At 43.3% G+C, this 14,753-nt stretch overlaps 1 protein-coding gene across 6 annotated transcripts in view; it reads right to left on the bottom strand.

The window, feature by feature from the left end:
* Positions 1–2,215: 2,215 nt before the first annotated feature.
* The window catches only part of MPRIP (myosin phosphatase Rho interacting protein), an 86,522-nt gene continuing 73,984 nt past the window's right edge, over positions 2,216–14,753 (bottom strand). For 3 of the 6 annotated variants that reach the window (XM_075179182.1, XM_075179185.1, XM_075179186.1), the window contains 8 exons: positions 12,370–12,517; positions 11,451–11,568; positions 11,197–11,356; positions 10,972–11,082; positions 10,259–10,345; positions 9,965–10,127; positions 9,254–9,339; positions 2,216–7,196 (listed from right to left, as the gene is read on the bottom strand). In XM_075179182.1, the coding sequence (XP_075035283.1) occupies positions 7,125–7,196; positions 9,254–9,339; positions 9,965–10,127; positions 10,259–10,345; positions 10,972–11,082; positions 11,197–11,356; positions 11,451–11,568; positions 12,370–12,517 (945 nt within the window). In that variant the 3' untranslated portion in view covers positions 2,216–7,124. Of the gene's footprint in view, positions 7,197–8,706; positions 8,769–9,006; positions 9,045–9,253; positions 9,340–9,964; positions 10,128–10,258; positions 10,346–10,971; positions 11,083–11,196; positions 11,357–11,450; positions 11,569–12,369; positions 12,518–14,753 lie in introns of all 6 variants that reach the window. The other 3 variants (XM_075179183.1, XM_075179188.1, XM_075179184.1) reach the window with 2 other exon arrangements.

Here is a 14,753-nt window from a genome sequence, read left to right as displayed (position 1 = left end):
CTGTAGATGAAGAATAAGCATTATAATTAGTTTGGGAACTGGCAATATTTGTAACTTTTCACACATACTCTGAATCCTGATCTGTATTGCAGGCAGTGTCTGTCTGACAGCTGCTTTAATGAATAAGGAAAATGTATTCTGGACTCATCTATGACATGCTTTGTGTAGTAGCACCCTGTCATATCAGAGTTTCAGTATGTGGTAGTAACACATATAACATATAAGGACAATTCCAGAGCAATTTTCAAGGAATAGCTGCAAGAAAGGGATACGTGTTAGAGAGCCTACGTCGGTGCTGGGCCTTCTCGGCTTTACACTGCAGCCCTCAGCTCTTTCCTGCTTTATTGACAGATTGGTTTGTAATACTTGTTTAAAGTGCCTGCTAATATATTACAGATAGGTGTCTCTTTGATTAAATGTATTGTTTTAACTTAACATTAATGTACTGCCCATTAGAATGTTGTAGAACCACACCTGAACTGTATCTGGGCATGTAACACTGGCCTATGTGGAATGTAGCTATGCGGTTTCTCACTTTATTTAATGTACCAAATCCCCTCCCTTCCCAATAATAATTTGATGAGTGAGCCCCACCAGTTACTATTTATCAGTCTTGCAAATAGCCAAAACCTCTGCCAACCGTCTTGCTCGCCTCTGGCTGTAGGAGAAGAGATCTCTGAGCTGCTGTAACAATTTCCCACTTGTGGGGAGAGAACAGCACTGAAGATGATCAGTGTAGAGGGCCAGGACCCCGAGTTATACAGGCAATGGTGAAGTTGGGAATTTATCTAGTTAAATAAAAGTAGGAAACATCTATAAAAGCACTAAGTGGTTTTTTTTTTGTTAAAGATTTCTGTAAATGATGTAGACAATGAACTTGAAAGCATAGCATTGTAGTGGGTAGAAGGAGTCACAATGAATGGTCTGCACCCTGCTAACATTATGGATTTAAAAAAAAAACAACACATTCCTGATCTAGTCAAACCCCACACGAGCACAGACCACACCAATTTTCCAGTAGGCCACTAAAAATCAGGACCACCATATAAAGAGGTATACTAATATCTGTATTGATTGCTTTTCCTGCAGTCTTATTGCTTTGTGCGCATACAATATACACTGCATGGCCAAAATGATGTGGACACATGAACTTCTCATTCCATAACCGTGGGCATTAAGATAGTTGGTTCTCCCTTTGCTGCCATAAACAGCCACCACTCTTATGGAACAGGGTTCTGCTGTATTTTGAAACATGGCATTTTGTATGGACCTTGTTTTGTGCACTAGGGCATTGTTATGCTGAAACCGTAGAGAGCCTTCCAAAAACTAAGCACAACGTTGGAAGCACACAATTTTCTACATGTCATTTTATGCTGTAGGTTTTCTCCTGACTAAAAGTAAGGTGCCCAGGACATTATTCCTCTCTCACCAAACTTTCCAGCCGGCAGCATGCATTTGTGTAAGAAGTCTTCTCCTGGCATCCACCAAACCCAGATTAGTCTGTCAGAATGCCAAATGGTGAAGGAGGATTTGTCACTCCAGAGTCCAATGGCCGTGTGCCTAACACCACTCCAATAAACAGTTGAAATTGTGCATCATACTCTTAGACTTGTGTGGTTGCTCGGCCATGAAAACCCCAATCTATGAAGTTCTTGTGTTGACGTTACCAGAGGCAGTTTGGAACGCTAGTGGTCAATGCAACTGAGGATTGACTATTTTCACATGCTATGCTGCGCTTCAGCACTCGGCCGACCCATTCTATGATCGTGTGGCCTACCACTTTGTGGCTGTGCTTTTATTGCTCCTAGGCGTTTCCACTTCACAATAACAGTTGACATGGGAAGTTCTAGCAGGGAAGAAATATGCCAAATGGACTTGTTGGAAAGGTGGCATCCTCTGAGAGTGCCACATTGCAAGTCACTGAACTCTACAGTACAATCCATTCTACAGGCAACGGTTGACTATGGAGCTGGTATGGCTTTATGCACCTGCTAGCAATACGTGTGGCTGAAAAGACGCTAAATATTTTACATATTCATGATCTATTTAATGAGACAATAGCATTAGCATGTTCAGACTGCTCTCTGCATACATCACAGCTCACTAATATCATGAAACTGCTGTAAATCACATACAGGATGGTTTTTCTCTCGGTGTGAAGCATTCGTTTCTCATTTATCATCCACAGCCAGCAAGAGAACCCAGGAACATCATATAAAGGGTGGTGCAAAAATAGTTTATTACGATATAGTTTATGTAAAGTTAAGTAATTATATTTACAAAATAAAAATGATCAGCTACATCCACAGAAACCTAGCGAGTCGCACGCATTGGGTGGGAGGAAATAACATGACCGAAGTGAGCTGCAAGGAACAGGCAAATCAAGGAGGACTTTTTGTCTCACCACAAAGAGGAGAAAGGAAAAAAATTAAAGCATTCATATATTATACGTTTTACTGAGAGACAAGAACATCAATAAGCAATAAACCCTACAGGGCGGAGTACATAACTCTGTCAGCCGGCACTGAAGGGTTTAGTGAACCACGTGAGGCAGCAAAAATAAGAAAAACAAAAAATAGTTATTCAAGAATGACAAAGCAATGAACATCCAGACAAGATGTACGTCTCTCGGGTGTCCCTGTCTTTTCTGGAGTAGGGTATTTCTTGCATATATTACTGGGTTGTACAGTGAGTGTCCCCTAGGGGGGGAGCACGTAGTGTAGCCAAGGCAGATGGTAGAAGTGAGGAGGGCTTGGGAAACCTATAGCAAGACCAAGTCCAAACGTGCCCCCCTTAAACCAGGGTTTGACAAGGCATGCATGGACTTGTAGTCCACCATGGCTTACCTACCATTGGTCTAAATGCTACAAATGTAAGTGAATGATGGACATGGACTCTCCAGCACCATCAAAGGCCCTACTGGGGGCCTTCCGCATTACCAGTTCTAGAACTACAGCTGCAGGGTATTGATTTCTGGATAAATATTTGGTACAAGTTAGAAAAATGAATGAAGTTAAACCTAAATTGTGGATAAGCCAAACGGATTACTGGGGTTTATTTAAATGTTAGGATACATGACCACTGTTTATTAAACCTTCCCCATGCCTCCAATCCTTAGTGTTTACAGACCCCGACAAGGACCATGTAGTGTGATGCCACAATTAGCTGTAACAGTTATAAAAACACTGGTGGGGCATGTTCTATGGTAGAACACAAAGTTCATTGTGACACCTACACCCACCCCTTCACTGCCAGAGCCCTCTGGAACGCAGCGAAGGAGATGAAACAGTCTTTAAAACCAACAGCTTGATTATGTTACAGGCAAAAAAAAAGTGCATTATTTACATATTACACAATATCTCAAAATTAATGCAATGAGCTGCAGAACCCACAGGCGGCAGCGGACTCCAATTACAGCAGCTTTGCACTGGTCCCCATGGAGAAGAGGCAAAAGCGTTTCTGCGGAGAGAGGGGCTCACTTAGGGAATGATGAATACTGGTCAGAGGCAGACTGTACAATCCTCTACAACATATATTTATATATATTACACAGGGACAGAAAATTTGCAGGACTCAGTATCTGTGAGATTCTAAAATATCAGGTAACTTACAGGGTCATTTAACTCCAAATGTTACACTCAATCCACAAGTTTTAAAGAAGAAAAATTAAACATCTGGGTTTATAGAACAAGATTAAAAACACAAGTCGGACACAAAACTCACTATCTCGGGAATTAAGAAATATGTACAAAGTGTGTTCTGAATACTATACAGGTTTTAAATTATCCGGCGTTTAAAACAGACGATTTGGGTGGGACCACGGACACCATCTTTGCTGAGGTCCCAAAGTGCGCCCTCTGCTGGAGAAGAACTTGAACCACACACACACCAAAAAAAATAAAAAAATATTCTAAACACATTACAACCATATACACACTAACATGTGACAGGATTTAAACCCACCCCTCACTCGCTCCCAAAGAAAAAAAAAAAAAGTACAAATTAAACTGCACAAATGTGTGTGTAAACTATGTTTATATAGAGAGGAGATATTACAATAAGGGCTCAGGTTTCGCTGTGACATTTCTCCAGGATGTAGTGTTGGCATCTGTGAATCATCTCAACACATTACAAGACGCAGAGGAGTGGGATCTAAACAGCATTTCTACTCACTCCTATATTAAGCTCACATAATAGTGTTGGCATTTAGCCTGTCCTCAGGGGCTAGAAACCGGCCAGTCATTCTGGATGAGTCTAAACTCGAAACCAGCATGTCAGTCAGTGCAGCAGTCGCACCTGATAATGCAGTCTGTAACCTGCCCACAGAGACCTGGGAGTATATAAAAAGGATAGATTGGAAGGAAAAAGGTGTAAAATATATGGCTACAAATATCAGCAAATCACCCTTCGATGGCACACTTGGTTCCTACACAGAAGGCACAGAAATAAACTGTCCAATGATTTGAACACAGGTATGAAAAGTGAAGAAAGGAAGCAGGGTAGTGGAAAGCTGCAGGAGGGCGCATATTCGCCAATAAAAAGTTTAAATAAGTGGCGGCCAGAGACACAGAAAGCTAGTTACTGCTATAGAATAATTAACTCTTAATTAAAGCAGAGCCAGCATTTTTTAGAGAACCAATAATTAGCTAGGTCCATGAGGCAATTCAGCGCACAAAATGGCAGCCTCTACTGTGTGTAGGCGTCGCGTCCACTTTACGGGAGTAGGGATAATCCACACTCTAACCAGAAGGGTTTTCTACACATAATTTTGCCTAGGGGTGTTTTTATTATTATTTTATGTTTTGGCTGCCTCATGCAACAGAGAGAGAGATCTATTAAGATGGGATCTTCAGTAACACACAGGGAATGAGATCACACGCTGTACTAGCAAAGCTCCATTGCCTAAACAGGCTCACCAATAATTAAACCATAGAAGACCAACATAATGAATATTCCAGATTGATCTGCAGTGTGGTCGCAAAATATCATCTTCTCTTCAATAGCGATTAGCTCCTTCCTGCCATCGCACCCACCAGCGGACATACCATAACCAGACTGCACGTGACAATAACACAAGAAACCTGCATTTAGCCTATATGAACAAAAGCCATCACTGCTCCTCGGACACTTACAGGGCTTAAAGACCCAGCACTCCCTGCAAAGGGAGGACCCGTAACCCAAGCAGTGCTGGAGGATACCATTCTACGTTCTTAGCATGCTGTAGAGACCAGGGTAAAACGTCCGACATTTTAACCTCTCATTTCCCCTCAGCAGACATCCGATAAACATAATCGGCCAAAAAATATAACACGCAAAAACTTCCTGAACAGACGTTAGGCATGCACACATACAAAAAGCAAATACACAACTTACCTTTCCCTTACAAGTCATTTCTAGACACCAGAAGAGGGTCAATGACGTCATCACATGACATAACACATCCAGCAGTACATCACCTTCCAAGTCCTTCCAGGAGCACCACCTAGTGGGCACTAGTAGGAACTACATGAAAAGCGCCTACCAATACCCAGACACTTTGTCTTCTCACACTGATAACTTGTTAAAACTGCACCCGAAGCCAACATACAGTGGAAGCCGCCATTTTATAGGCTGAACCAATATATTCATGAGAATGCAGCTTGTCAGGTTATATTCAATGAGCTGCATCCTCTAAAATAATTGTTTCATGCATTGAAGTGCCTCAGTGATGTCACTGGTTCCTAATGTATGGATAGGTTCACATTGAATATTGGTTCAGCCCAGAAGATGACTGGCAGCACTGTATGCAGGGAACAGGGCTCTGTAACACAGAACAAAAGGCAGTGGAAAGACCTCAAAGGCAGAAAATGGTTTGTTCCCCAAATCACCAGTCACTTCCACGTGGTAGGATACAAATCATGGGGTTCCCTATACCAGTCACTTCCTGAACCCCCCTCAGCAACCAGTGTCATGTGACACGACAGACACCAGCAGCCTGACAGATCCCATCAGTATTATATAAAGTGATAATACATTGGTAAATTGCCAATGTAACTATGGTCGTTTCCAAATTTTGTTTTGTTTTACACGGACAGCATCAACAATGATGAAGGCTGTCAGATACTGTTGGAATGACAATAATCATGAAACGTTCTCCTCCTACACACAGCTATGGGAAAATGCAGCCAGTCAGAAGGAGAAGAATTGCAGAGATGAAAAAACGGTCTTCTATGTGCGGTGGGGCAGCCATTTTGTCAGCTAGAACAATATTCATCGCAACATTGCCAGGAATTAGTGCCAACATTGAGGCCTCTACGATGTCACTACTTCCCGGGGAGCTCGCACACTGGATATTGTGGCAGTCGACAAAATGGCCGCCACCACAGTGTGATGGTGACAAATCTGCATTAGAGGAGGGCAGGCTCAGGAGTAGATTCCATACAGACTGCGTTAGAAACAGGACTGAATATCAAACCAGAATATCTTAGAGGATTTCACAGCGAAACAAAGGAGCAGGACTAGGCAATCTATGTTATACTCCACTAGTTAATCGGGCATCTCTAGAGTTTCATCCAGGGCGCCAACCTCACCAGTTATCCTATTTGGAGAAATCTTGACTCCCCATATTTACACACACACACACACACACACACACACACATACATATATAAATAATTGCACACATCTGGCAGAGAGGGTGAGGGTCTTGTAAACACGCGTCACTTGTGGCGTTTACTACCCGTCACATTCTCCTGTCTGTGGTTAATTTCTTCCCCGCGGCCTGGAGGCAGCGCTGAGCTGACCTATCTGTCGCACATTGGGGGGTAGGGGGGGTTCAGCACACAGCCCAGGGTCCAACGTTTCCACACCTGATAGCTTATAGATCGGCAGCAGTGCCTTAATACTGACAATTGTGAATGAGAGTTAAAGCTCTGACAAGATGGAGGAGGCGAGTAAATGTGCCCGATACTCGGGCGAGGGGGTGGGGTAGGGGAGGGGGTTGGTTGGAGCTGGAGAGGTACCCACAGGAATGAACCAACACCTGAATGGTCTGCCACATGACATGCAAAGAGCTGCATATCCGAGTCCCCTGGTGCCAGAGGGGTCGGTGCGCGACTGCTCCACACAGCAGAAATTGTGAGACGTTAGTGTTTCTTTAAGTCCTGGGATTCAAAGATTTTGAGGCGTTCCTGGACTGTCAGCCCCTCCTTCAGGCTCTGCACGGAGAAAAGAGATGAGACACGTCATGGTAACGGAACACGGGTACAAGCGTACACGACACACGGAGAGAGAGAGATTAGTTCTGCATGCTGAAATAAAAACAAGAAAAAAAAAAAGACAGGAGTGTCTGGGTGAGTCACATGACGGATGGAGGTGAAGAATTGTGGGGAATGATTACAAATACCAAACATGTAAAGGGGGAGCACACAACATGGGTTTATGTGAGAATTAGACTTTTTTTATTTTTTTATTAGTATTGTGTATTGTATATTGCAATTTATTTCACTAGAAAAAGTTTTTCCGTGATTATATTTAGTGTTTTGTTGTGTGAACCTTCTCCCCTTTAATCTGTAGAGAGTAAGTAGTCTTAGGGGTATATTTACTAAACTGCGGGTTTGAAAAAGTGGAGATGTTGCCTATAGCACCCAATCAGATTCTAGCTGTCATTTTGTAGACTGTACTATTAATGCTAACTAGAATCTGATTGGTTGCTATAGGCAGCAGCTCCACTTTTTCAAACCCAGTTTAGTAAATATACCCCCTAGTCTTCCCTTGATAGCAGTAATGATCTACTGTAATGTGATACATTCAGGTTATAAAACCAAGACGAAGATTATATACTCACAGACGGTCATGTATCCGCCCGTGGTACGGAACCCTTTGTCTATACTCGTGGATTTTAAAAGCCACAATTACAAGTCCTGCTCACATATCTTGATGAAATGGAGAGTAAATATGGATATTCCAATGAGCTTCTGCTTTTCCTACTTCCTCCCCCCCCCCCATGCTGAGAAAACAGAGGAATAAGGGCAAACCAAAACTGCCCAATCGTGCAACTACTTTGCCTAAAATAATACGGGGGAGGATCACAGCAAAATGCATAACATAAAAGTGAACTTTTCTAGTGAAGTAAACTGTTCATTACGGTTAGATTTCTTTGTACATTTTAATGATAGTTAGAGAGTGATCCCTGTGTCTGGTTTGGAGCACAGAAGGTGGTGATGTTTAGGACAGAGAGGAGTATGGGTGTGAAGACACCAGACTCACAGACTCTTTAAACACAACTAATCTAGGACAAAACACCACATCACAAAGCTGGTTTACCCTTATAAGAACTAACGGGCTCTTTTCTACCTCTAGTGCTCTCTATCGCCCCCTGCAGTCTGCTGCGCAGCTCTCTCTTCTTGGTATCACTCAGGATTATATCATGAGGCTGTAAGGTTGGTTCGGTATGCATATGAAGCATGCAGGTCAGTTTAGGTGTTTGCTGAAACAGGTTGTGCTTAATTCTAGGGTTTAACAGTTCAACACCCCCCACGAAACCAGAGTTAGCCTAAGTTGGCTATTCGTCTGGGAAAACTATTCATCTCCTGGAGGTTGCTGAACACACTATTGTTCGGTGTGACGTAGAAGACCGTGCTGTGAGAGAGGAACGGGCCGTGCAACGGCACTCGGGACGAGGAGAAAGGTTTGCATGCACAGTTTGCTGGCCTTGTCGTTACCTACATGTCAGGGAACCTGGTACGTGGAACTTTTCAGTTATCCCATGAGACCTGCTCAATTACGGACTGCCGGGGTACAAAGGGACACACAGACACAGACAGACAGAGAAAGCGCATGAATCCTGGTGTGACAGTGCTCAAACCCACTCCTACCCCCCAACCCATCACCTACCCACATAACACACAGCACCAGGGGGGGGGAACAGATCTGTGAGGTCATGCAGGGACCATCCCCAATCTCCTGCATCGAGATAGGCTAACTAGTGATACACTGCCAGAGGTGGGGGACCAATCACATACTTACTACCAGGCAGGACTTTATGATCTATACGGGGTGACCAACTAGGGAGATAAAATCACAAGGCAGGGAAAGGGGGTAAGGAGTTCAAAATTAAATTAAAAACAGGACAATTTTTTTTCTTTTTTTAAACGGACAGTTCTTACATACGGAGGGTGCTGCAATTTATTTTATTTTTTTTCTGGCCAGGATACTATTCTAGACAGAGACATACTAAAAACGGATCTCTCTGCGGGTATGTAGACCAGCCTACCTTCGACCTGATGTTCCGTAGCTGTCTGTTGATGCTGGACCTGTCATTCTTTAAGAAATCCGGGTTGCTCTTGGATTTCATGATATCTGCGGAGAAGAGAACAGGTTGTGCAGTGTTATTATAGTTAATGTTTCCCCGATTCTTACACACAGATCTGGCACTTTGTGGACTGAAACATTCAGGATGGGGTCTTTAAATCCGCTAGGAACACGTGAAATTACCGAGGTGTGAGGAAGTGGGCTGGAAACTAACGAGGTAATAGTGCTGTCACTGCATCCATCTGTGTACTTCATCCCTGAGTGATGCCACTGGTTCCTAGTGAACGGGCAAAGCCCTCATCCTAATGATTATATAGGTTGAAGCAAGAAGAGGTCCAACGCTGCTGGGTGAGGAGAATGCTACGCCGCCATTGATCAGAAGCACATACTTCAGACAAATAAAGACAGTGTGCCTAGCACATGGCGGATCACAGTCACTAAGCTACAAAATCTTTGTAAAGTACAAGAGGTCAGTACATATAAAAAAAGAATAAAGTGCAGAAATTGATTTCAACCCATAAGGATTTAACAGTACACTCGAGTTCCATATACAGACCTGTTAAAGGTCTAGGGGAACAGAAGAAGAAGAAGCTTTAAACCACAGAATTCCATCTTCCGGGAGCGATACGGGTAAATCACATAACTTGCGGTTCCGTGACGAGCGGTCCCTTACCATATCCAGACACCGACGCGCTCTCAGGAGATTTGTCTCCCAACATCTCGGTGGCCGCTTTCAGCTGCTCCTTTAGACGGGTGATGTCGCACTCGGCCTTGGCCTTCACGTTGCTCAGCTCTGTGTAGATATCTTTGTATTTATCGCTGGTGTACTTCTTATCCTTGAGGGGAGAAGAGCGGAGCGAGGTTTACCACGCTCCTATCACCTCAAACAACAAATGACTACAGCTGTGGTGCAAGTGGGAAGGGGGGGGGGGCTGACGATAAGGCAATGGTGCCCGGCGTTCCTTACCCTCAGCGCAGTCTGCAGCTCGTCTTTCAAGGAGCTGATCTCCTGCTTCTGGTACTGGATCTCAGACTCCTTCACGCGTAGAAGGACCTGCGGGAGAGCAAGAGCGACACCTCATCATACAGGAATATTGTGCTACTGATTATTAGCTTCTTGACAAAAGGCTGCCTTTGGAAATTATGTAAAAATGAAGTCAAGAACCACTATCCCGTGTTTAAAAGATTTAAAAAAAAAAAAAACCCACAACATGACATTTTTATTGTAAACAGGCAGAAAAAGAAGATTAAAACACTATCTGCCTGAGTATACGGAGAGGAGTAACTATAGAAAAATATTTTTGTAGCAGGACTTTATCTAGCATCTATAAAGTGGTCACCAGGTTGGCTTGCTTATTTTATATGTTCTGTAGCACAATCCCTTTATTGATTACCAGATATTACTATTAACAAAACCATCTCTGTTAAAACCTCTCCTTATGTGATAAAACTCCCACAAGCGGTTGAGGGCCTGGTCTACTGGTGGGTATTCAAAAACATGACAGAGCAGCCAAAAGGGGGGACAGACCGGACTAACTAAACTTCCTCGCAGCCTGCTCTATGTCACCACATAAAATGACCCCGACAGATGTTCGTGGGTCGGAGACCATTATCCATATGACATCCTCAGGAGGCCATTACTGCCAATGGACAGCCCTTTGCTGGTTGAACGTTCTTTACCTCTAATTCGTAAGAGTCCTTCCCCTGGGTGAGAGGGGAGACGTCCCCTCCATCGCCTGTTACCAGAGTTCGGAGCCGCGTTATCTCAGTGGCCAGGCGATTGTTTAACTCCTGGAACACAGTGAAACGTCTATGAGATGTGGACTTCAAAACATTGGAAGAAAGACCCGCGAGCCTGTAAATGAGCTAAAACTTTGTGCCAGATAAAACATTTAAAAGAGGTACCTGGTTGTGGGCATTGAGCTCCTGGTTCTCGCGCTGACACTGGCGCAAAGCCTGGCGCTCTGCCTCCAGCGCTTGAGCAAGATGGGCGTTCTCCAGACACTTCTGAGAATACTGCTCGGAGAGGACCTCCAGCTCCCTTTGTATAGACTGTAGCTCCTCCCTGTGGTAGGACAAGATCATATCAATGATGACATCGATAAGGGCACCACAAACGATTACAAAACAGTTTGTAATGGCCTGTGAAGAGAACTCACAGGTACTGCCTCCGCAAAGACTCCACGTCCGCATTGACGCTGCTAATTTGCGAGCGTTGGGATTTCTCCAGCTCTCTCTCAAGCTCCTCGCGGTGTGCGTTTTTCATTGCTTCAATGGCTGCGAGAGGCAAAACACTACGTCAGCCTCACAAACAAACTACGCACATTACAGCACGCACATTGCTAGAGACTTATATATGTATATCTCCCGTGCACATGGCTGTCCTATTCTTCAGAAAAAGCAGGAAGGGTGGTGCTTCTCTATCTCAGAACATCACAAACACTGTGTGTGATGTCACGACAAGCAGTCATGCTATGCTCTGCAGTTTAACCTGTCTGTGGCTTCAGACATCTTAACGGAAGAGAGAGGAATGTCTCGATCTCAATTCACTTTTTTTTTGTTGAACATTCTTTAAAAAAAAGTTGACCACAGTTTAACAGGAAACAGATCTAAGATAAGATGTGTACATGTAAGGGAGTAAACATGTACCCTATAACACTAAACAGAACACACAAACAGAGGTGTGTTGTATTAACAAAGCAGTACAGCTCAGAGAGCAGGATGACCCAAGGGGACCAGCGCCACTAAAGTATTCGTGGGAGCAACTGCTACACTCGACAAATGGAAGCATAGTGGCCAACTGTGCACCCGTCACTGACGCCCCGGGGCTTCACAATCTCTTAGGATTAGATTTGCAGGCATAAGAGAGGGACTTGTTCATGGTTTTTATAATATGTTTGGATATCTCCAGTGACCTCCAACATCCATAATGCTAGAACTGCATCCTTGACCACTTGTGCTTCTATCAAATTTGAAGCGGTATTTAAGGAAGTCGACCTCTATCACTGTCAGGACTATAGGGACAACGTGAGGGTAAAGCAGATTTTCTTTCGTTGTGGTCGCTCGTTATCCATGTACCTGAGATGGTGGCCGCAGTCTCCTCTTCCAGTAGACGGTCCTTCTCGTCCCGCAGCTTCTCCAGCTCCCGATGATGTTGTCTTTGAAGGTCCTCTATCTTCTTTTGATGGGTCTCCTCCATGGCGGAAAACCCCCGTTCGCATGTGGCCTGTAGATAAAAGAGCCTTTTAAAACAATACAACAACACAGGTGGTAGAGACAGCAGAATAAAAGATAGTTGAGGTGAGCTGGTCAACACATGGCCGAGATTCTAGGGTGTTGACACAAGGTTAGGGTCAAGATGGGCCTCAAACAAAGGTTAACACGTTACCGAGTAATGAACAAAACAGCGGAAATTAGAAGCCGGAAATTTTCGGAGTGTTTTAGTTGAGAGAGAGTTATTGTAGTAAGATAATTACTTGTGTACAAGTAGATTTTAGGACACTTACTTCTCTACCTAATTAGGGGAAGGAAAGAACTATATTGAAGAACAAAAGGGGTGATGGTGATGGTCTCAAATCAAGAACACTTCCTGGGTCTGGTCTAATTATGTGATAATGGCCGGGTGTGACCCGTCAGCTAAAACTTTCACTGTTCCCGGCATTCAGGGAAACTTATCTGATCTTTCATTAACTTGATGGTGCACTCAGATAAAGGATCAAACAGCTGAACTAATCAAGCTTAACTGACTCATTATTCCTACCTTTTAGAAGGCCTGGAAATCTAAAATGCAAGTTGTTTGATAGGCATGTCAAATTCGGAGGGCAGAATTAAGTGGATAATAATTTAGGACGGACTGGTTACATCTACAGGGGGCACATGCTCAAAAGAAAAAAATGTTTTATTATTAAGCCCTGTCTAGTTTTTCCTTGATTTCACCGACTAATTCTGTGGGGGGTATTCAATTAGGATTCGTGGCTGCGCCTGTAAAGTGCCATTACGGTAGCACAACATCACGGATTTCTGTGTGCATCGAAATACACGATGTTGCGGTACATGGAATCGCAGCTGCGGATGCCAATTGAATATCCCACTGTGTGTTAATGGCTGCATTTTAAAATTCCATTTCTGTAAATTGCTTACTTTAAACCCACTTTATGATAAAAACATTGAAAAACCATTAGAACTGATAACTTACTCCAAAATATAGACCCCCCAATAGAGGTAATGAGGAAACAAAAGTCAAAACTTGCATTACAAAGAGGGAGGCCTCATACAGAAGCCATAATGGACTAGATTTCAATGTACTATTGTGCAGTGAATACACCTGGTGGTGAGGGGCTAGTTATAAAGGTACCGATGTATCTGGTTACGTACATGTAAAGCCAAGATCATGCCAACAAGCATTACAGATTAACGTCCGGTTCGTAGGGTTGTTTATGGGAGGGTCAATAACCAACCAGCATCGGATGCCAGGCATGGCGTCAAACATACGCAACTCGTCAGAAACACCGATACCGGCAGAGACCGGCGTTTCAAGCCGCGCGATATGAGACCGGTTCATACTTTATATGTAAAGATTTGTCCTCTAAAATCTGGCATTTCTATTTTCCTATGAAATACAGGCTCTCTCAAGGTCCGATCATACTGATGTTCCTTCAATTCTGCAATGCTCGGGATGGAAAGGACATTTAATAATTTCACCCTTGATTTTAAGCAGAATAAAAAAAAACCCAAAGATTTCAAAAGAAAATACCTCTGATATACAAAGGAAGAACCTTCTTTTGTGTAGCGCTATGAATGAATAAAAGTGTAACACTGCAGCTGTGTCCCAAGTGTGAGACCATTACAAAACTCTTGTAATGAATGATGTCTTTGCCATCTCTCTGTACAATATAACCAGACAACACCACTGTACAGACAGAAAGGACTGCTCTATTAGCAAGAGCTCACGGTTAGTAAAGTGTGGTGGGGGGTAGACCAGAGAGTTCTCCCTACTCAAAGATCTAAACACAACATGTGTCAGTGCTGATAATCACCAGGGGTAGGACACACTATTGTGTATAAAACACTAATGCCCCACCCCTGCTATCTGTGTTACAGTCAGCAAGAGCCTTTAATTCTGGACTCACGTGAAACAGAAGTTCTTCAGAAATTAGGCATTTCTGTAGGCTATAGGTTACATGATTCCTGATAAACATTAGTGCAGGTCGCAGGAGAAGAATGGATTTAAAATCACCGGTAATTTCCAAATCAACCTACCAGGGGTCATTTAATTATTCTATGCAATCCGTTTATTTCAATGTAAAAGAGACAGAAACAGAAGTTAAAAGTACAAGCTACCCCCGGTATCCTAATGTTTTCTTATAAATTACATTCTTTAGCAGCCTGTGAAAGGAGATATTTGATCACACGTGTTTTCTTGGTAACAGAGGATAACTTTGGTCTAGCTTAGTTTGATATAC

The sequence above is a fragment of the Mixophyes fleayi genome, chromosome 7 (genome assembly GCF_038048845.1).
Source record: "Mixophyes fleayi isolate aMixFle1 chromosome 7, aMixFle1.hap1, whole genome shotgun sequence".
In the NCBI taxonomy this organism is placed as follows: domain Eukaryota; kingdom Metazoa; phylum Chordata; class Amphibia; order Anura; family Limnodynastidae; genus Mixophyes; species Mixophyes fleayi.
Note: the sequence above shows the minus strand (reverse complement) of the source record. Positions and strands in the feature narration are given on the sequence as shown.